The following is a 22893-nucleotide window of genomic DNA, read 5'->3' on the forward strand; positions in this document are numbered from 1 at the left end:
CAATGTGCTCCTGCTTCCTGACACGGCTGCTCAGAAAGCCAAGCGCTCCGTGTGGATTTCTGTCCTGCCTCTACTCCTCGTCCTCTGAAGGCAGCAGTGAGCACAAAAGCAGGAAATGGGGATGATAAAGTGCGGGGAGTGGAAGTGCTGAGCTAGGGACACCAGAAGGAAATGGGCTTTCTGGTGGCAGTTGTGTTTGTTGTACCAAATGAACTGGGGATGAACAGGCCACAAACGCTTAGTTAGGGGAAGGAGGTTCTCTCTTTAAATGTTAGTGACTCTTTTACTACAATTTGTTAGTGCCACAGGGTTGTATTGAATGGATGCTGGCGTGTTAGTGAATGCTTAGGCAGTATACGTGAACTGCATTATCCGAAGGATTTGTCAGCATGTGATCTGCATGCCAAAGAAGGCGATGGCTGGGATGGAGGCTTCTTGGAAACTCCTGTATGCTGTACTTCTGCATGTGAAAGCTGCTGCTGACAACCAGTAGCTCATTGTATGGCAAAAGAGCTGGGGAGTGTGGGCTCTGAAGAAGGGAAGGTGTTTCAGCAGAAGGCTGAACCAAAAGTGCTCCATTTACACCCATTCAGCCTTTCCGTGTCGGTTTGGTCCCATGCAGATTTCCTGAAAGTCTGCACAGTGTGGTTACAGGCAGGGTTTATTTTAGAAGCAGCACGGAACAAATGGGGGTGAAGTGTTGTATTTGACTGCTGTTTGTCATGTATCAAAGAATATTATATGTCTTAAGTAAGAATAATTCTCTGACGAAAAGCAGTGAGCCATCAGGAAATAATTAAATGTATGGGAAGCTATGGAATTATTTATTAGGAACAGTGTCTGCTCTGGGTTTGCAAAAAAGAAGCTCTGCTTTTAGCAAGAGAAAGTTATATTTACATGAAGATCAGCATGATTTCATGGTAACCAACTGATTACAAGGGAGCTTTCTGTAATAAAATTGTCAGTGAAAGTGCAGGGAACTAGGATTGCTTTAGAAGATCTACATCTGCTTGCGTTTAAACAAGTATATCCTACTTCTTGCAGACACACAGGTAACAGTTTGTGCTGTGTTCTTCTCATTGGCCATGGAGAATATTGAGGCCGGGGGCAAAATCAGTGCTTTCCTTCCCAGCCCTGAGTGTCCCTGAGGGGACAGGGCACTTCTGCCTGGGAGCTGTGGGCAGGACGAGAGCTTCAGAGCCCAATGGAAGCTGTGCGATGGAAAACAATTCAGTCATTGCTACCCTTTTTTTCTCTGTGGTCCTTTTTTTACTCCATGGAAAATGTTCACTGAATGTGAGCAGGTCTTTCTGTCACGGATGCTTGGTGTTTGCTTTGCTTTGTGGGACTTAGGTTCTTTTTTCCCTATGTTATCTACAAGAGACTTAGGAAAATGTAGTGAGATCCTGCCTGATGTTTTTGGGAAGTTTATTGTGCGGGGCAAGTAGAGATGGAGTGAAACAGCCACCGGTGAGCAGACTTTGTCTGCAGAACAAGTTGTTTCTGAGAAAAGTTGAGTAATGCTTGGTTTGATTTTTGTTTTGCTTTTCTTTGCTTCTTTGGCTTCCAAATCAGAGTTGAAAAATACCTGCCAACTGTAATTATCTTACTGGAAGCTTAATTCAGAGCCTAATTTTACTGGGAGCCTGAAGGAAGGGAGGAGGCTGGAGCTGGAGAATGGCATCGTGCGTTGAATGATGGCCACGTCAGATGTCCTTAAGGTAATTCAATAAAATAAACACATGGTGCTGCTCTTGGTCATTCTGGTCGTTCCTCCAAAGTTCTTCTCCCTGTATTCAGTGAACTCCATGCATATTTTGTGTCTCTTCGGTGGAAAGCCTTAGAGCCCTAAATCTTTCATCAGCAGTTCACGTGGCGTGCGTGCCTCTCTGGTTTTGCTCTCCATTGCGAAAGCACGCAAGGAGTTGTAATGCAATACTGATCTCTGCAAAATATTCCTAAAAGTAAACAGCTTGTAATAGATCGTTTCAGATTTGCTTTGTGTGAAGTGATTACAGAGCAGAAGGGCTGATGCAGGAGCAGTTAACCGTGAATTCTAATAGTTCAGGCGAAAATGTTTTGAAGCAACACAATGGGAGGCCGTGCTGATGTTTTCAGGAGGAAGAACCAGCTGTCCCAGCACAGCTTCTGTTTGGAAGGTTGCTTTGAGTATGAAGAAGGGTGAATAGGTTACATGGGGATTCTCTCCTCCCTCACCTGCTTTTCATTTAGGAAGTAAATAGAGTGGTACAGGCTTGCTGTGCAGTCCTCAGCCAAGTGGATCAGCGTTTGCACAGCCGTCTTCCAAGCAGGGAGGGATGTGCTGTGTCGACGGCTGAAGCCTGGTCTGTTAGCCTGGAACCTGCTGTGCTCCCAGGCCTGATGCAATTATGAGTTGTCATTGTGTCTGTATGTGAAGTAGGATCTGTGGTACTCTCCATCTTCTGAAAAACAGCTCCGATGTCTATTATGAGCAGCATTGTGAGAGGGCAGCACAGGAGTAATGCTTATTGTTAATCTTTTATTATTATTTTTCTGGTGGATTCAACCAAAGTGAAATTAATTTTAATAGGCATTGTAACCCGTCCTCTGTCTGTTCTTGTGCTTGTTTATCTTCTACGCTGTGCTTAAACCATAGGCCTTTTGGAATAGGCAGCTCTTGCTCTGCCTGCAGTGTCCGGCACAGCCGGATTTTTTTCCATGCTACTCCCACATACTCCAGATGTTTAAGTAATAATGAAATTGCTGCAGCTCTCTGTATCCTGCCCACACTGCTTTGAACCATTCAGCTTGTTCTTTCACCTGTCTCATTTGAAACCCTGTGAGTGATGCCTGGAATTGCTTTGAGCTGTTCAGAGCTCCCTGCTGCCTGTTTGGTAACAAGCGGCACTGTTTACTTGTGGGCTGGTACATCACGTGTATTAAACAGGAGCTGAAGACTTGGAAATCTTGGACAACAAACAATTTCCCCCTTTTCCAAACACTGAAATCTTTACTTCTAGTCTTAATCTTGCAGAGGAGTTCCTTGCAGAATGTGTTTAAAAAAGAGGTGAGTGCAGAATCTGTGGGCAATGGATTAGAAAGTCAAATCCTGGTTTGGAAAGTGGAGATCTTTATTCTCTGCGTTCACACTTGTTTGCAAAAGAAGCAGCATTTGGTTTTTGCCTCTCGGTTGCTGCTTCTGTGAGCACTTTGCATATTTAATTAATGGTTTCACGTTTGAATTGTTCTGCAACAAATTCTGGCTTCCCATTGGCAGCTGCTTTTCTTCTGCCGTCATCTGAAACTATTCCTTCCAAGTGCCAGGATGGAGCAAGCACCAGAGATCCTATTTCTGCAGATGCTTGTGAATGCAGCCTTTGCAGTATTAGAGGGCTGAAGTCTGCAGCTGATTTGGGAGTCACTTTCTTAATGACCGTGTCAGTGTCCGTCTTCCTGGGACATGCGGTGTGTTAACCTGCACGTCCCCATCGAGGCTGTGGCATTGTTTCCTCCATGTCAGGTATCACTGGCCTGGCTGGAGGATCTTTTTGGATGGCAGCAGGCAGTGTGTAAGGAAGTCTTGCACTGCCTGTGACTTTGGGTTATGCGAGGTGCTGTGTTTCAGGCTGGCTGCATGTAAAAGCTGGCAGTAAGAGCTCAGTGTTTGTGAGTGTGTGTGTAAGGAAGAGCCTTCCCTTGCTTGTAAATAAAGCACAGAGCACATGCGCATGGAATTATTTGCTTGTTGGGTCTGGAAGTCTACCAAAGCAGTCATAAGTGGCTTTATTGACTTTTTTTTCCCCCTATGATTGAAGACAACACATTTTTTTTCCCTCTACTCACACTGCTGTTTACATGGCACTGCCCTCTCTTCCTGCCCTGTTTCCCCATTGGTGATGTATTGCCTCTTCTTCTTGTCCCACGCTGCCTTTCTCCATTGTCCTCAGAGGTGCTTTTCCCAACCCACGGCTCCTTGGCACACAGCATGCCAGGCCCTGGTGCAGCTCCATGGCACGGCTGGCCTGTGCTCACCACCTCTCGTTTGTAGGAGGGATGGGGCAAGACGAGCTGAAGTGGCTGATTCCTACTAAGCTGGTGCCAGTGTAGACTGGCAGATGCGTCCTTGTTCCTGTCGTACCCCTTTCCCAGTGCTTCTTCATCTGGAGTCACTTATGGTTCATGAGACTTAGCTAAACTCATGGATTAAAATAGTTGTGCTTAATGTTTACATCTTCTCTTCCCTTGCTGAGTTCTACCACCATCCTTTTAAAACATGCTTTTCTAACCTGTGATTATTTTTCTTCATTGAATTCCATGCTGCTAGAAAACATCTAAATTCAATATTGTCATAAATGATGCGAGCAATCTCCTAAATGCCTTTGTACACTGTTCTTGCATGTCAGATACAGTTAACCTTCATTTCAGAGGTCTGATATTTCTCTAGCAACAGCATAATTGGAGTGCATGGGAACATGCTCCCTGCAAATCTGGAGCGATGCTCTGTTGTAGAAGAAACTCGAGTGCTTGTTAAACAACTGCAGGCAGATGTAGTTTTTTAATTTAATAGAAGAGCTCATTTGAATGTTCTCCCCAGGGAGTGCCGCTTCGGTGAGCAAGTTGGTTGACTTGTGCAAATTAAAACACGTCCATCAAAAGGCAGCCCTATAGGATGTTTCCTTATAGGATGATTATCTCTATTCAGCGCAGGGCAGCTGGACTAGATGACCTTTAAAGGCCACTTCCAACTCTGAGGGTTCTGTGATGTAATGTTAGGAGAGGATGCTGGAAAGCATGTACAAGTATTAGGAGGTTTTGGATAAGCATTTGGTCATGGGTATGAGGTAGAAAACTGAGGTAATCCACGATCAGGCCAGTACAAGTGCAGGAAGTTTACGTCATCTGGAACATAGGGTTTTTGTTTGTTGTTTTTCTCAGATGTGTGGGACAACAGAAAGTGATTCTATTCTGCTTCGAATTTCCTACATTATGTCATACTTTTGGGCTCCTGTCCGGTTATTTATAAGGCACGGCAAATAAACTACTCCCAGGGTGCCTGGTGGGTATCATTTGTTAGGATGCTGTGTTAAAACACCTCTTATTTAGTGTGAAAGCTGTAATTGATGCTCTTCACCTCTCTGTTCACCTTCGAGAATGCTTGGGGTTCTGTGGGCTGAGTGGGGACACAGTGCTTTCCCCAAAGTGTCCCTGTTAGAAGCTGCTGCTTAGCAGAGCCACTGTTTGTTCACTAATGGTACCTGCTTCTATAGCATGGCAAAAAAGGCAAGGTTTCCTTTGCTGCACTTTCTGTGCAAGTACTAATTAGCTGATTTGTATGAATGCGTCAGACTTCAAATGCAGCATAGTGCCATTTGAAAGGATAAACCAAACGAACTAAGTTTTAAAGTGCCATTGGAAAAAAAAAAAAAGTGATAAGCAAGGAGGTCTAACACATGCAGTTCTGTAAGAAAATCACTCCTAGGAGAGCCAAATCCCTAAAGCTTTAAGCCTCTTTTTGATCCAAGGGATTAGTGCAGATTTCCATTTTTGCAAGGCAAACTGTTGGGGCTGTTAAGGCTGTGTAGAGGAACCAGGTTTTCACAGAGGTGATGGTATGGAGGGGAGTGTTGCTCCCAGCTGTGCTCCATGCTGGTTTGCTCTGGGTCTAACACTGCTCTGCAGCCCAGCCAAGGGCATCTTCCTGTGCAAGGGGAAATACGGAGTGAAACAAGGAGCAATGAGATCAGTGGTTTTTAGAAGAATAAGAGAGAGATACAAATAAAATAATGATAAAAAAAAAAAAAGATACAGACACCATCTGTATGTAAGAGAAGGACTGAGTTGCTTCAGCTGTTTGCACAGCTCAGACTGCTGTTTGTAGTATTGATACTGCAGTGTGCTTGTAGCATCTCTCGGGGCACCTGGTGAAAGGAGACAGGTGATTGTGACATTTATGGTTGTGAAGACCCAATGTTGTGAATGATCTGCATCCTACAGGCTGCTGCTGTGAGCAGCTGAAGCTCCCCACCGGCAGGTAGGAGCCGAGGAGGCCCTTGATGATGCTGCCTCATTAATGAGTGTTGTTCAGAACTGCTGCTGCTGGACACTGAGGGTGCTTGGAAAAGGAATGCCAGAGTGGGAAATACAGGTGCTCTGAGACGTGGATTGAGGTGCAGAGAGAAATCGTACGGATGCCTCCCACCAGACGCCACTTATGCTTGTGTTTTCTGAGGCAAGAGAACAAGATTCTGCTCAGCAGATAAATGCAAGATTTAAAGTGGTGGTAAAAATAAACAGGCAAAAAAAGCTGTAATACTTTCTCTATGACTTCAAGTGGAACGGCTCTCCTGCTGTTTAGCTGCAGGTAATTGCTTGGTGGTTTATTTTCTGCAGGGAGTAGGATAGATAACATTTGTGAATGGCATGGGCATTTTCCATCCATTACGACGTGAAGTCTAACAGCAAAAGCCTACAATTAAGTAGAGATATTAATAGTAACTGAAGAATTCTGTTGAGTAGTTCTTTGCGATGGGTTTATACTTGGTGTTCATCTCCTCCTTTAGTCCTTCATGATATACAGTGTGCAAAGTTTTGCTTTGCATAATGAGCATATTGTCAGTGGGTAACAAATGCTTTGCTTTTAATGAGAAACTTCCAGGCTAAAGATAGCATTCTTTGTAGCTGAGAGCAAACTGATGCTCATGGACAACTGCGTTTTAATTAAAAGCCCAATTATTATTAGTTGCCACCAAAAATACTTGCTCTATTGCAAGATGTGTCTTGTCCCTTGAATCTGATCCTCACCCACCTTGTTAAATGTACTAACAGTGCTTCACTTGTTTAATCTGATGTTTGAAAACAGAGTAGCAAGCACAACCCTAACAGGGTGCAGCTCCTTCTTTGCTCCTCATCTTGCATCTGGACTTCTGCTGCAATTTGTTGGCTCCCTCCGAGCCCCCAACGTCAGAACAGAACTTGGCAGAGGCTGCTGGCTGCTGCTTGGCATTGAGAAGGACTTACGTAAATCCAAAGGCTTGGGTTGTTCCTATCAGAACTGAAGTGTCCCAGATTGACTGAAAATTCATCCTGAGTCACTTTGGATTGGGCAGTTTGTGTTTTCTTTTTATTATTTTGTTTTAGGAAAAACAGTGCTAGGGTGAGTAACAGAAAAATGGTTTTAAAACTTGCCCTCTGAAAGTGAGCTCTGATGTTGGAGGACCAGAGATGTGTTGTGCGCTCCTGGCCAGCCAGCAGGAGCCACGCTGAGCTTTTCGAGGTTAAAAAGCCAATCCAAAATGTTGCTTAAAAATAGGAAATTTGGTTAACTCTTGCCGTGAGCCAAGGGAAATTTGTGCAAGTGAACGTGGGGCCAACAGAAGGTGATCTGTGCAGGGAGAACATTTTGTTCTCTTGAGTCTAAGAACACAGGAGCAAAAGCATAGCAATCTGATTGTTTTTCTGTCTGCCTTGGTGTGCTGCGTTCACTGAGCCTCCTCATCCAAAATGTCATGCCTGCTTGCAGGGACTGCGTGTATTGACAGGGCAACGTATGGAATGGGAACCTTAGCATCGAGCTGGTGCCTTAATGAATGGATGTTAACGAGATGCTGTCTGGTGGCATATGCTGGCTGCAGTACTGTAGAGGAATACAAATTCTACCATCTTTTAAGGAAAAAAGCCAAACGTGCACGTGGAGTCTCTCAAGCTAAATATGAAAGGTTGATCTTGGGACGTGAGATAGCTGGGTTGCTCTGGTGCATAGAAGTTAGGGGACAGGAGCTGCAGCCTGTGGGTACACACTGTGCACAGCAGCGAGGTGCTTTTGGTTTTTAATTGGAGATATGTAACAGGAATAACAGGTGAGAACACTCCTGCATGTTGTGCTGCATGGTGACAACTCTTCCAAGTGTTGTACACCGACTGCAACTTGCTGTGTCTTACAGAGAAATGCTGAGAAATCTGCTGAGATGCACTGCAGAAGGTGAGTGAGGGCTCTGGGCAGTAAGGCTGGGGACTGTTCACGTGTGTGAGCAGAGTTAGTAAGGATGATTACAAGATACAGTCTTGGCCACTAAGAAATAAGTCTGTTACATCTCTTCATACTCTCTTCTTGCAATACAAATCAATACAAATTCACCTTTCTGCTGCTTTGATTTGTTGCTCTATTTTTTTTCTTTCATTATCTAGAACTTCCTACAGTAACTGATGAGGTGAAGGTGGAAAATGAGACATTATGGCGTTGCCATTCCTTTAATTATTATGTTCTGTCCTGGTTTTTTTTGAGACTTTTGCTTGCTTAATCCCAACTGCACGTAGTTGTCACTGAGCTGTCTGCAGTGGAGCCCAGGCTGCAGCTGTATGTTATTCCTCCTAATCTGGTTACCTTGCACATGTCAAGATAAGTTTATTCTACCATCGGGTAGCTTAATAGTCTTGCTTTTCTCTGCCCCTTTGGGATTTGGCACCTTTCTCCAGATTTGATTAATTTGCATCACTTGGTGCCACCCATCGTGTATGGCTCTTCCCTGGCTGCTCTTTTCTGAAGGTGTGGTTTAGCTTGTCTCTGCTTAATAAAGAATGCTGGTGAGGGTTTTGGGTAGGTTTTTTCAGTACTGAAGTGCGGTCTCCCCCAGCCACGTGCCAGCAGTGAAGGTAAGTGAGGGAAGATGGGCTCCAGGACCACTCAGCTCTCCTAAATCAGGGTCCAAAGCATTGCTGAAAAGATCATTCCGTTCTTCTGACATTATAGGAAACCTAGGGAGGGTAAACTTGCCCTCTTTTTACCATCACACCAGGCTAGGTGACTTTTTAGGGTACTTCCACTTGGCTTGCAGGTTCCTGTAGTGAAGTTCCTCCAAGATGCTGCTTTTGAACATTCAAATAGCAGTGGTGTTTGCTTTGCCCAGAAAAAGAAAGCAAATGCATTGCCTTCCATGACTGAAGCCATGTTTTTTTTTCTTCAATTAAACATGTTTCTCCAGTTGTTTTCAAACACTCATTAATTCTGATTCCAAACAGCTTGTAAGGCTGATTGATTTGTAATTTTCAAGATCGCGCCTGAGTGTTTCCCACTCCTCCCTTCCCTTGACTCAAATGGAAAACGGAGTATTTCTGCCTGCTGAATTCTGAATAACTCAAACACTCGATATTCTTGCGAACTGAACAGTGAGAAAATGGCACAGACAGACTGCATCTCATGCACCGAGCCCGAATCCTACTGCCTGTAACACAGCCACTAGCTGCATGGCGCATGGTAATTGGGACGATGTATTTGTTTGTATGTATTCAGTTGGATCACTGAAATAAATAGGATTCGTTCCTTCTGAAAGAGAATTTCCTGTCTGCAAGCTGCTGGTGTGTTTCGGAGCCCCGTGCCTGGGTTCCCAGATGTGCCATCCCGTTTCATTGGTATGCTGTGAGGGTACATGGCCGCTCGCAGGGACTGACGTTCCCGGGGCTCGGCTGCTTCTCCTGCCCCCAAGGAGAGCCAAATGCCATGGAGGAGCACAAAAGTGCTGGATTTTATCATGAGCTGATCATAAAAATCGGATTACCTGCACCGTTCCTTCTGGAAAAACTCTGCTGTGCTCCTAAAAGAGTCTTTCTTTTATTTTCTTTTAAATGTCCTTCTGGGAACCTGGATTTAGGTGTATGTAAAATCAGATCCTTTTTCTCTAATAGGGCACTTAAGCAGCCTTAAATGCACATTAATGCTCCATTACACTCTTATCAGCTATGTTAGAGATGGAAACGTATTGGCCATGTGCAGATTGATCTTCCGTGTCAAATAATAGCAAAAATGATTTTTTTTTAACCAGTCTATCTGCAAAAAAAAAAAAAAAAAAAAAAAAAAAGCTTATTTGCATTGAGAACTCTTTGTCTTACTGAATCTCTCTTGGGGATCTGTGCATGCAAGTGAATTACCCAAAACGAATACATTAAGTCATTGGTAAGCCCAGCTTTGTGAGAGTCCAGCGTTGTTCCCTGTGCCTGCTGCAGCATAATGTTACCAGCTGGCCTTCCAGTTCAGAGGTCTGTGCAAGAATTTTTTATTGCCTAAAAAGAGATGAGAAGAGTTGGTAGGAATACGGCTTCCGTCCTAGCACGTACTGCCTGGCAAACACCCGAGGAGCTGCCATTCCTACTGGGGCATCTTGGCGATGTTTACAGATTAATATATATAGATATATGTTGAATTCCGTTGCCCCTATACTTCCAATTTCTTTCACCCAACTCAGTAGTAGACAGAATAACAGAGTTGCTAGGCAACTTCTGCACTTCTCTCCTTAGTGCCACATTTCTCTTCTTTCCCTCTGGTTTCAGGTCTCTCCCATCCAGGCTCTCACAATGCCTGGTTAGTGCTGTGGGGACCATGGTGGCATTGGTGCTGTGAAGCTCATACCCCCTAACTCCTTGCCAGGTTTGCTTCTCCCATCCCGTGGCTCCCTGCTGAGTGGGTACAGCAGGTTTCAAGCAGAGTCTTCCACCTCTAGCTACAATGGCATCCTTAGAGCTCAGAAATCTGCACAGACCTATGCTGGGAGTTTCCCTGGGCCGTTCAAGTGCTTTGTTTCCAAAAAAGCCTGCTGCCACTGCCATGGGTGCTCACTGATCCTCCTCAATGAGAGTTGTCCTTGATGACAGGTCAGTATTGCCAAGAAGCTTATGCAGAGCTCACGTTATTCTGTTCTGTATTGAAACGATATAAATATATAGTTACATAGAATCATAGAATGGCACGGGTTGAAAAGGACCACAGTGATCATCTAATTTCAACCCCTGTTGTAACTAAAGTTCTTCAGTTAGGATGAGGGGAAAGCCTTTGTACAGGACAGGTACTTCTCTCCAGGTCATTCTTCATCAAGCCTCAATGGAACAAGTACCATATCCGTCCTTGCTCTTTCTTAATGTTGGCGTTCTGGATTTAGTCTTTTGAGTTTCAAAGGTCTGAATTTCGTCTCGATGAAGTGGAGCTTATTTATGAGCACTGACATGCCCTGCATGATGTGCTGCACGTGACGAAACAGTGGCTATTCTCTGTGTCATTTCCTAATTATAAAAAACATGATTGAAGATGAAGAAGGTGAAGAGAGGAGAATCCCGTGGCTCGCCTCTGGGATTGATGCTTTTCTGCTGTCTCCATCCTACTGACACGTGCAGTGAGATGTAGGCACTGTTCCACAGTCTGTTTAAAATCACAACTGGAAGCACTCACCTACAGTGAGTTCAGTTGCACAGAATATGCACATCACGCGGTGATGGAAAGCTTCAGTACTGCTGACTGAAAGCTTTATGGTGTTTTGGTGCTTATCTCTCCTGAAGTGGGTTTTCATGAGACTGTGATTATCAGCTGTCTGGCGTTGTGTAATTTACAGGTACCGCAAATGACGCCAGCATTTATGATTACCTTGCTTTGAGGGTAGGAGCTGCCAGAAATTAAAGGCCATTCCAGGAGACGAGGCTGAGTTGTATGGCTGTCCTACAGATGGCAGCTGGTTGGCTTCCTGTTCCGAGCTCCCTGCTCAGCTGTGGCCAGGAAGGAGCGCGGTGGGCTGCAGTCCTGCAGGCTGCATGTTGGCTTTTGGAGAAGTGCTACAATTAGCAGTAGTTCCATTTCTCCTTATCTCATTCTCTCTTTTCTTTAAAACAAAAAAGAAAATAAAAATCCTATGCATTTTGAATTTAGACTCAATATTGCTTCCCTAGCAATGAAAGCATACCTAGGGTAGCCAGCCTGCCATAAGAACTCAAAAAGTTGTTTCTTTTTCTAATTTTAAAAATAAATCCTTCTCACCCTTGAAGCCAAAAGACAGAGAGACAGGCTGTAAAGATATTGCAGGATTTATTCCTAGCAAAGCAGCTGCTATTTTCATGTGCAGAGAGCTGAGTGGGGGAGTCAGGGGTCCAAGGAGCTTAGTGCTGTACAGCTGTTGGCTGGCTGTGTTGCAGTGTTGGCACAGCTGCTCGCAGGGCCATGGAGCCCAGCCCATGGCAGCTTCTCCTGTGCCAGGAGAGCCTGGCAAGTGGGGATGGGGAAGGTGTAGTGAGTTTCTGCAGGGAATCCTGACTGGGACATAAGGAGGAATGGGGAGGTTGGTGGCCCTGCCTGTTGGCAGGGGGGTTGGAGATTCATGATCCTTGAGGTCCCTTCCAACCCAGGCCATTCTGTGAAAAGAAGGAATGCCCTGTGAGGAGCAGGGCCTGCTAGCAGGTAACAGAGAGCCTGACAGCTGTTCCTGAAGCAAGGTTGTCCCTGTGGTGTCGGTATGAGGTAGGGGGTGAGGTCTGTCTGTCTGAAGATGTTACCCTCCCACCTGGAGGGTAAGAGCATCAACAATGCTAACAGGTGCCTGCCTGGCACTATTTGGGCATGGCTCACCACTGTTGGCACAGTCCTGTGGCGCTGTGTGTTGTGCTACAATACAATTCCTACAAGAAACCCAACTTCCCACTGCACTTCCGTCCCTATTGGTTGTATACACAGTATTGGGAACCCTTTCAGTTATTTATTAGATGTTTCTTCTCTGCTCCTGCCATTCAGCAGAATGCATTTTGCATTTCTTTCCTTGCTCTGTATGACTTTTTCTCCTTGCTTTGACTCCTGCTCTAATGTTTTCAGCTGTTTTTTCCCTTCTATTCACATACAAGCTTGGCAGAAGATTCACTGCTAGAGCTCAACTGTGCGTCCGGGTGAGTGTGTGGGGGCGTGGGAGAGCACTTCATTTGCCGTTTGCTTTCAGGATTATTTCCTCTAATTTGTTCATGCTCTGTTATACACCTTTCACAGCTTGGGAATCACGCCAGCAGCTCAGCTCCCTGACTTTGGAAACTTCACAGTCCTTCATCCAGGCTGCTGCCTCTGCTCCTTAGCTGGATTGTGCTCTGTCTGCCATGGGGAGGGAGTCAGGAGCATTTTCAGTATTGAGTAGCACTGTTGAATTAATTCATTCAAAAACATTAAGATAAAAATCATGGATTTGGTGCTGTGTGCGTTCAGCAGTCACTGATGTTGCATTTGCAATGCATTGGGGCTTCCTGAAGATCCGCTGGCCTGCAAGGTTGCAATACTGTTTGCAGAAGTGGTTTCAAAGCAGCTCCAGATAAACTGGTAAATCCTGCCTGCATGCATTTCAGAGCAGCAGCTGGAGCACTTGGCTTTTAACAGCTTCAGATCGAGTCAATTGTGGAGTGCTCTGAATTCAGCCAAAATGTGGCACTGCAAAGAGGAGTCTGGACAGAGTAATGTGATCTTGATGTTTGGTAAGCCAGAGTGGAAGAAGTTCTGCTCACTCTGTTGGAACTGAGCACTGCTTATAGAAGGGACAGTGCAAGCAGCTGGGCAGTAACTAATGCAGATGTGTGTTACGAGTTGGAGCTCTCACCCAGCACTGAAGCAGACGTGCTCTGACAGTGGATCCATGCAGGTCATGTCTGGAGATGGTATGATCCAGCAGGTGCTCAGCAACAAGCAGCAGCTGGATGTCAGCTCCAAAAGCAAACGGGTGCTGTGTTCCTGACCTAGCTGCCCTTTGCCCCAGGGCTGCAGGGGTTTCGCTGAGCTGGCATGCATGGGCAAATTGTAGACATTGATCTTAATCTTTCTATAGCTATCATTGGGGTTGAAGCACAGGAGTGCTGAGAGGTGTCTGGAATCATAAAATCATAGAATGGTCTGGGTTGAAAAGGACCACGATAATCATCCAGTTTCAACCTCCCTGCTATGTGCAGGGTCACCAACCAGCAGACCAGGCTGCCCAGAGCCACATCCAGCCCAGCCTTGAATGCCTCCAGGGATGGGGCATCCACAGCCTCCTTGGGCAACCTGTTCCAGTGCGTCACCACCTCTGTGTGGAAAAACTTCCTCCTAATATCTAACCTAAACCTCCCCTGTCTCAGTTTAAAACCATTTCCCCTTGTCCTATCACTATCCACCCTCGTAAACAGCCATTCCTCCTCCTGTTTATATGCTCTCTTCAAGTACTGGAAGGCCACAATGAGGTCTCTCCGAAGCCTTCTCTTCTCCAAGCTAAACAAGCTCAGTTCCCTCAACCTTTCCTCATAGGAGAGGTGCTCCAGCCCTCTGATCATTGAGATGATGAGCAGGAGGCAGCTGCCTGTATGCAGAAATTTAACATGCTACTTTTGGGGAAACGTATGATCAGAGCCAAGCACAGGGCAGTTGCTAGCAGAGTGAACAAGGTGCAAGCCATTCAAAGGCAATAGAAGGCAATTCCTATATTTCAGATACTTCTGCTGTGTATGCTGCTGCCATGACTGCTCCAGAAACACCATCACTAGGAGGAGGGACCTGGAGAACTCTGTTCTGCTGATCCAGCTCCAACTGTGCTGTTGTGATCGCTTGAGTTATAGCAGTGTTCATACGAACTGAAAAGATTCATTTGTTTTGGCTAGTCTGCTGCTCACTTGTGTCATGGGCTGGAACATGGGTGAGTGCTGTGCTTCTTCACCTGCCTCTGGGAGCTTCTGCCACATAAGGGGGAACAAGGAGGTGTCTCTGGGGGAATCCTGGCAAGGCATGGCACCCCTGCAGCATGTGCTGGGGGGTGTAATGGGGCAGGCACTGCACATGCAGGGGGAGATGGATTAATTGCTGCTGTATTTGTGGCTGTAGACTCATTAATACAGCTGAACTCATGGGTTCCTCCATTTGATTTTGTACATTCTCAGGGATTTCCCAGGGAAACACCCAGTAATCAATTGATTTGAGGGGATGTTTTCCTGTAAGGCTGTTGGGATATGAACAGATCAATGGGTGCAGTTATAGACAATTGCATTAGAAATCCTGGTGCTTAAAAATTACACACCGATTCATGGGAACTATTTTTTTTTTTCATTTTGTCTAAAACAAGCGTGTATGTATGTGTCAAAGTTGCCTTTATTGGTTAATGACAAGATTCCTGTGATGCCATGCTTGAGGATGCTGCAGCATTAACAGATGTTTGCCATCCATTGCTGGCCATGCAGCACCAGTCACTGCTCCCATACTTCAGGGCTTTTGCTTTATCTTGCTCAGTAAGCCATGTCTTGGTTTTAAGCCGTGAAGAAAGAAATAGCTTTAAATTGGAGAGCTGAGCTTAGTGGATGGTGTTCTTCATGTTTCAGCAGTGCTCGGCTGCCTTACACATGAGATAAAGTGCTGGAGGTGCTTAGATATCAGGAAGCTCATGTATTGAGAAGAACTGAACCTGGGCCTTGTGTAGTCCTGCCTGTATCTCCCATCACGCCAGCAGGCTTAGCTTGAACGCAGTCACCAGCAGTGCTTTTCTGAAACCTCTTTGGGAGTAAATCACAAACCAATCTTCCTTCAATGAAACATGAGTCTTGGAAAGTGACCTCAGGCCATCAGAAGTCAATGGAAGGGGTCTTGTTGCCTTGAGTCGAGGCCCTCAAGCTGTTTTCTATTGGGTGTTCAATCATGTAGCTCTGACTGTAACCTGAAAGAGAAGGACTGTGTGATGGGCTGAGATACTGCAGTAACAGCCACCATTGAAATAGGCTCTGGAATGCATTTGACAGCAAGCCACCCTATCTGAACATTTATTATGCATTGGATTGGAATGGAAACATTGCATGGAAGTCCTGCTGTCTCCCCAGAAGCATCCTCTTCTCCTGGGTGTTCATCCTGTGTGTTGAAGATAAAAAAACCTGCAGTATTGCCAGCCTATGGTTTTGTAAAGTCTTGTCTGTCTTTGGTGTTTGGTGTATTAACGCTCTTAGGTAGGGGGGAAAAAATTACATTAGAACTGCATCCTGTAATAGCAGTGGTAATCTTCCTGCTGCTGTTCTTAAGGTGTCTGAGGTTTTTAAAAGAAACAAAATGTAATGAATGCAGCATGGAAATGGTCAGTGCTGTGATGTGCATCCCTTGCTGCTGATAGCTGGGCTTCTATGCTGCCGTGACTCCATCCTGTGTGAATTAGGAGAGGATTGCCATGCGATTCCCCCTTTGCTTTCTCATTTGTATTTTGCTGTGCATGAAATCTCATCCCTGGGACTCGCAGTACTGTTTGTCCTTAGGAGACTGAGCAGGGAAGTATCATGTTGCTGTCAGGAGCTGTTCTGTTTGGAAATCACTTGTTGCTTTGGGATCATGCATTGGATGAGGAGAAGTGCTGATTGCAAGAGCAAAAAAGGCTAACTTCGCAGATAAAAGTGGTGAGATAAGCCTCAGTGGGACAAAGCCTGTCCTGTAATAACCTGCTGATGCTAACTATTAGCATTAATTCAAACCAGTCCCTCCCTGCTAGGAAAAATCAGGTAGATGAGCTGGAGCTGCTTTGGTTTCTCTCTCCAGTCTCTCAAGCTGTCAAACCACAGTATGCGTGTGCCCTTTGAAATGTGGATGGTGAAGCTGTTCTTTCTGCTGAGCACGGCCTCACGAGAGAGGGTACGTGCAAAGTGTAATTTCAGATGGCAATTCCACCTCCGTCCGGCTGGGTAACTGGGTCTGGGTAGCTTGTGGATGGTATTTTTAGTGCAGCTCAAGTAGAACACTACAAAAACGTGTGCACTCTCTCTGCATCTCCTCATGCGTTACTGATTTTGCAGCACGCTCTCATCCTTTCCCTCTTTCAGCACAGTGAGTGCTGCATCCACCCCGCTGCCAGAACAGCAACTTCCAGAGGGATACCGAACTGCAGGAATAAAGGTGGGAATTCTGCATCACGGGACAAACACTTCATAGAAGGGAGAAAGTGTTTAGTTTCATGGCTATAATATCACCGGAGGGAGAGGAGTGCGTTCTGCCTGTGTGCTCCATGGAGCAGCACATCGCTGCTTGCTGACCTTTCCCCTCCTGCCACTGCAGGACATTGCTCCAAGCATCCCCCACCCTCGTCCTTCTCTAGCCTTTCCCTGCTTCCTTGGCTTCATTCTCACCATCACTTTGTTACCCACCACCTTTGTTATCCACCCAGTGCTGCTTTGAATATTGTGAAGAAAGAAGTACAGAGCTTCTATGTTGTTTTTTTCTTTCCTCCTCCCTTAGGCCAACGGTGCACTTCAAAGGCAGAAGATCTCTCTTTTCGGCTCAAAAATGCAAAATAATAAAGGCATCTTTTGTGGCACGGGTGGGCGATGGTTGCTGGAGAAGAGGGATGTCACAGCAGGGACTGCCCACTGCCCACCCCACCCACCCTCATGGAATGCAAATTCAGAAGACAGCAGTGCTTTCTCCTATTAGAACAAAATGACATGAAAGCCAAACAGATCTATTGCTTAGAGAAAACCAGTAATTACCAGCAGTAAGTCAGGTCCCTGGGTTCTGCCTGGACGAGGCTGCATTGTAGGTGAAGTCAGTGTGGTTGTAGCTTTGGGTTTTTCCATACCTGGCTTTGTGAAATTTTAGCCCAGTGTGGTCAGAGCAGAAGGAAACTTAGAGATGTACCTGCAACCTGTAGAAGGTGAAAGGTTATCTCAGTGCACTAAAGATGAAAGCAGATACACCTGTAGAATAGAATAGAATAATTAACATCCATTTATTGTAGAACACTGGAGGTCCTTCACCTGATATCTCCTGCTTGGTTTCCAGCTATGTAGGCAACGTGTGTTTTCTTGAGGATGCAGCCTTTATGTGACTGCAGGAAACAAGGACTGCAGCTTCAATCAAGAGTTGAAAGAACTGGTAAAAGAAAAAGCACAGCACACGTGTACTCCAAAAGGAAAATTTAAAAATAAAATTAAAAAAAAAATGGAATTGCTTAAGGTTTCCAATGGCAATATCTACTCTAGTAACTGAGCTCCCTTTTTGAATACACTCAGAAGAGCCTTGGGGTACCAAGGATGGCATCTGAGGCTGAGTACAGCCATCTTCTCTTGACCTGCACCAAAGATGTTAATAGCAAAGCTGCACGTTGTATTTGGAAGTAGTGTAGACACTTTTGATCTGCCTGAGAGGTTTTTCTCACCAGCATTTTGCAGATCGGAGCTTGTAAATTGCTTCTCAAATCCTGATAATTAATGATGGTGGGTGGTGAACATGAGCTGGAGGTTTTCTTGTGCTTTTTATTTTTGGCTTCTGAAACCGACATGTCCCCAAAACACTTGTGAAGACAAAAGGGAAAATCATATTTGAGGAGAAGGGAGGGAGGAGGCTGCATTATTCCGTGCCATTGGAAGTGCTGCATCTCCAAAGGGATGCTGCTGTGCTGGGGCAGGAGGGGCTGGAGAGCATCGAGGTGTCAACTACCTCACATTTCCTCTTCTTTTCTTTCAAGATTTTCTGATTCCATGTCCTGTTAGGTGTCCATGTCCCTGTGTCTGTCTCCATGCTCTATATTACTGCTTGTCTGAGGGATGCACGTGGGTACATGTGTTGCAGATCCTTTCAGAAGGGCTTTCTTAGCCTTGCTGGTTGGCATCAGGAGGGATTGCCTATCCAAGCACTAATTACGTGTATTTCTTTTTTCCAGATACTGTTATGATTACCATTCTTTAATGCAAAAGATAAAACCTTCCAGTTGTTACATTTGCGTTGGCTCCTTGCCTCCCAAGGTGCTGTATTTCAGGAAGGCCGGTGTGTGCTGCTGCGATCCTGCAGGCGATGCAGCTGGGGATGGGTTTTCTTCCTTCCCAAAGAGCTTTATCCTGATGTATTCAGTATCACTCCTTTCCCTTTTGCTTCAGCAGCAACTGGTTGTGTTTGATGGGACCGCTGCTCTCCTGGGCACTAACCAGTGATTAAGGCAAAACCTTTTCTGCTCTGCTTTTTCATTATTTTCCCTTATCTGCCCTTTTGCAGAGGCAAAGCCTGGGAGCTGAATAATCCCCGATGTGTCTGAGATGTCTGCAGAGCTCTGGAGCTTTCTTTGTGCTCTGTATTTCGCTGTGTGCTGGCTGCTTGTGAGGTTTCACCAAAAAATGCCCTCCCCAGAACAGCCCATTTGTGCATTACGAAGTGTGTTAGGGTTGTATGGCCAAGCAGCTGCTTCCCTGCTGTGGGTGTTACTGCCTGGTGTGGGGTGCTTCTGGGTCCAGAGCAAGCTGATGTGCTCCATGCTGAGAGATGAAGGCAAAAACTAGATGAACGTGGGGCTTGGGTGGCTGAGCATGCTCTGCTGGTCTCTGGTAGGGATGCTGGGTTTATAGCAGGCAGTTTCCCTCAGCCCTATGTACTGTATTAGCATGGGTTGTCTGTCTTGGTGTTTTGGAGTTCTTAGGGCTAACAGCCTTGCTGGTCAACCTGTGCTCTGTCCCTGTAGCTGGCCATATTCTTTTCCCTTGGGTGAAGTAACTAGTGGCGTTCTAAATCAGAAAGCAGAGTTCCTATTTTCAGCCTCTGCTCACCAAGTTTGCTGTTTTCATCTGAAATCTGAAATGAGGGCTGTGGCAGAAAACTTGGTTGTTTTTCCCCCCTTGTGATTTCTACCTTATCCACTAGAAGCTGTTTCCTTCAGGCAAATCTGCATCCTGTAAGGAAACAATCATTCCACATCTCTTTTACAGACCAAGCAGTGGTTACCTGTCCCAGTCTGCTGTTCCTCCTTCCTTTTCTATGCTGCATGTACCTCTCCCTACCCCCAGGGCAGGCACAGAGAGCTGTGCTGCAGATCTTTGTGGGTCCTTGTGCCCATCTTGGCACTGAGGTTAAGAGCTCTTCCTGCAGGGTTGGGTATGCATGGAGGCAGCTGATCAGCAGCACTTCTGCTGCATTGCAAGAATATGGGAGCAGCTAGGAAAGACTGAACAAAAAGAATGTATCATAGTAATTAGGATGTGTGGTGGTATAATTTGATGTCTGCTCCATATGTTGTATTCCTGCTCGGTGCTGTTAGATGCTGTGATGTTGGGGTGAATGATAGAGAAAGAGAAGGATGGGGTTGTGAAAAATTTGTGCTAAGCTGTGTATAGCTGGGAGGAGATGAAAAGGAGGAGGAATGGGGGGGATTGTACTGACCATAAAGGAAGAAATCCGTGCATGGAGTTGCAGTCAAACTTTGGAGAGGTCTTTGTTCAAGTGGAGCCATTGAGTCATTGCACAGCATTTGATGTTTTGGACATAAGATACTGCAGCTGTAACCTAGCTTCTCCTTCCCCTTTTGTTTCGTGTGACATCTGGATTCTTTGGGGAGTGTTATTCTGTCTTCAAATGGGGATCATTGCCATTTTGAGCAGCGGAGGTTTTACCGATTCTGTGGAGTAATGAACATGTAAGAAAAAGATTATACAGCTGGCTCTCTTCTCTCACGTCTATTAGCATAAGATCTTTAATTGATTTAGGGGGTTATTTTCTCGGAACACTTGCAATTAGCAGCTCTTAATCACCAAAACACTTCTTAAGAAATCTGGCTCGATGGGTAGATTGTTAAAAGGAACGGGAGAAGCGTATATTGCTGGTTTCCTATCTTTTTTCCAAAATAAAAGCAGCACTCCTTGTTAATGGCTGGGTGAGTGGGAAACGTATCTGTGTGCCTTGCTTGCTTCAAGCCACAGATTAAAGCTTAGGGCCAGAAGGGACTTTGTGGTCAACCGCTGTACTCCTGTCACAAGGTGGGATTCACTCTGCCTTTATTGCACTGATAGGCGTTTACTGAATAGACTTAGTAATGTAAGATGATGGAGACAGTCTGTGTCTGTGTACTCTTGAAACGCCGTTACTTTGCTTTCTTAAAGCACTGCCTTTGGAGGTGGCCTTTTGTTAAATATTTTTCTCTCTTATGCTGTCTTTTAGGTAAAAGGCTCTTGACAACTGTGCAAGAAGGTGGATTATTTTTCAAGCAATGAGCGTGCGTCCCTAGTCATGATTTGTGGTTCAGTCCAGCTGGAGCTGTCTGAATGAAGCTATGGGCTGTGCGTCAGCCAAGCATGTTTCTACTGTTCAAAACGAAGAGGAAACTCAGAAGGGGAAAAACTATCAGAACGGCGATGTGTTTGGTGGTAAGTGGTGTGGGAGCGCAGCCTTCTCCAACCTCACAAGTGGTCTGGAAGGTATTTTTGGGAGTTTTAACCTTTCACAGAATGTAAGAGATGTTGTTAGAATAAATCACGATGGTAGCACAGTTGGCCTCTCCAAGGGGTAGTGCCAGGATAGCTGAAATAGAGGTTGGGTGAAATCCTTAGTGGCAGATTGACCTTCTGACTGGTGTTCATTACTGCACTGCCTTTAACTCCTCACATCCTGAGGTAGTTCGGAGACTGCCCCCATTTTCATATGTGTTTTCATAGGTATCTATGCATATATTTGCCATGAGGTGCCAAAATACTCAACTCATTTACTAAAAATAATTTAAAAAAACATTTAGGAAGAAAGACAATTCCTTAGTACTCTTGTTCTGTAAAGCAATAATACACTAATCCTGAAATCCTGGAGCAATAAGGGTTTGAGGGTACAGTGAGACTAGAAATATCCTTCTGGGAAGGAGTGAGTGGTCCTGGGAACCTCCCAGCATAGCAGGAGGGACAGGAAGGGGTCTGTAATCAGGGCCTTATCATAGACACTTCTGCATCGGGAAAGGCAAAGTGCTATACAGGTGACATGCATAGTCAGCTGCAGGGTGTTTTCTTCGGGTGTTTTCTTCAGGTTAGTGTTTTTTTTTAGATAACCATCTAAATAGCAATTTAATTTTTCAAATGTTATGACCTATCTGGAAGTTTATTCAGAAGGAGAGTTCTCAGCCTGCCTAGATATTTATCTGAAAAGTCCTTACTGTGAATACAGTAGCTCGGTACTGCTCCCAGCAGTGGATCCCAAGGTAAGTACACCTGGGGTCATCATCTGAAGAGACACAAGTTGTTCAGGAAACTTCAAGCCTAAGCTTCAGGTTATTTTCCCATGCATGCTCCTTCATTCTAGTCTGAGAGGTGCCAGTTTGGGAATTGTGGGTTCAGTCTGTTATTTTTATTTAAAATAGGCTGTAGGTGCTGGCATGAACAAAATTCTCTGTAGGTTTCTGAAGGGAATCTGAGTTGATATTTTACCTGATACTTAGCAAGGGAGTAGTTTGGGTAATTTGTGTGTCTCAACTTTATTATTATTATTTTTTTTTAATGCGTGCTGCAAGCCTAAGATTGTAACAGTAATGACAGGAGACCTAAAGTAACATCTGGAGGCAGAAGATGAACACTACTGAAGGGATTCTAGCCACTTCACAGAGCTGGACTCGTTTCAGCATCATCCTTGAGCTGTTCTGGGATCCATTGGAGGATTTTTAATCTTTCCCTGTTCTACAGAAACCTGTCAGTACCGGAAATACAACCTGCACTTACCTATTCTCTTAGCTTAGGTATGCAATTTGTGATAATTAAAAATCCAGTTCAATGACTGATCCTTTTTGAGCAAGGAGTTTATGTACCCATGGTATCTGTGACTTCAATTACTTGTTGAGTGGCAACCAGAATAGGCACGGGAGCTGTGTTCATGTCTTGTTTCTGGCGGACAGCCTCCTGGTCAGGAAATGGGGGCACGAGAAAGGTGAGCTGGAGGTGCCTGACTTTCCTGCTGCCCATTTTGAACCTGTAAATGATGTATGGCATGCTGTAATGCTCAGAAGCAGGAAGCCATGTACTTCATGGCTTGGTATGTACTTATGGCATGGTACCCTGCATAGTTCCTCCTAGAAAAGGATTTTTAATATAAAGAGTGATGCTAGAAATTTGCACCTTAAGATCATATTTATCATCCTTCTTAACAATCTTCTGGACTTGCCAATGCCTGGAGCTCTTTCACAGCAGACAATGCTATTTCTAACCACCTTCTTCTGTGCTGGAAACAGTAGTAGCTAATCACAGTGTTTGATGAGGGAGGCCTTGAATGCTCAGAGTATTCTGCCCAGTTCATTTTCAGTTAAACTTTTGTGTTTTAGTCCTGAATTAATTCCTTGCAACGTATCTGCAATTATTCCTGAAGCCATCAAGGAGGAAGTTGCTCAGTGCCATGTCAGGGGGCTCTCATAATCA

At 45.1% G+C, this 22893-nt stretch overlaps 1 protein-coding gene across 9 annotated transcripts in view; it reads left to right on the forward strand.

Annotated features, from left to right (window-relative positions):
- C1orf21 (C1orf21 homolog) overlaps positions 1-22893 on the forward strand; it is an 86857-nt gene that overhangs the window by 15207 nt on the left and 48757 nt on the right. For 2 of the 9 annotated variants that reach the window (XM_046898268.1, XM_422292.7), the window contains one exon: positions 20669-20874. In XM_046898268.1, coding sequence (XP_046754224.1) covers positions 20781-20874 — 94 coding nt within the window. In that variant the 5' untranslated portion in view covers positions 20669-20780. Of the gene's footprint in view, positions 1-1575; positions 1720-7920; positions 7961-14223; positions 14427-16575; positions 16649-16987; positions 17624-20098; positions 20148-20668; positions 20875-22893 lie in introns of those variants that run through there. The other 7 variants (XM_046898271.1, XM_046898269.1, XM_040705279.2 and 4 more) reach the window with 7 other exon arrangements.

The sequence above is a fragment of the Gallus gallus genome, chromosome 8 (genome assembly GCF_016699485.2).
Source record: "Gallus gallus isolate bGalGal1 chromosome 8, bGalGal1.mat.broiler.GRCg7b, whole genome shotgun sequence".
Classification (NCBI taxonomy): domain Eukaryota; kingdom Metazoa; phylum Chordata; class Aves; order Galliformes; family Phasianidae; genus Gallus; species Gallus gallus.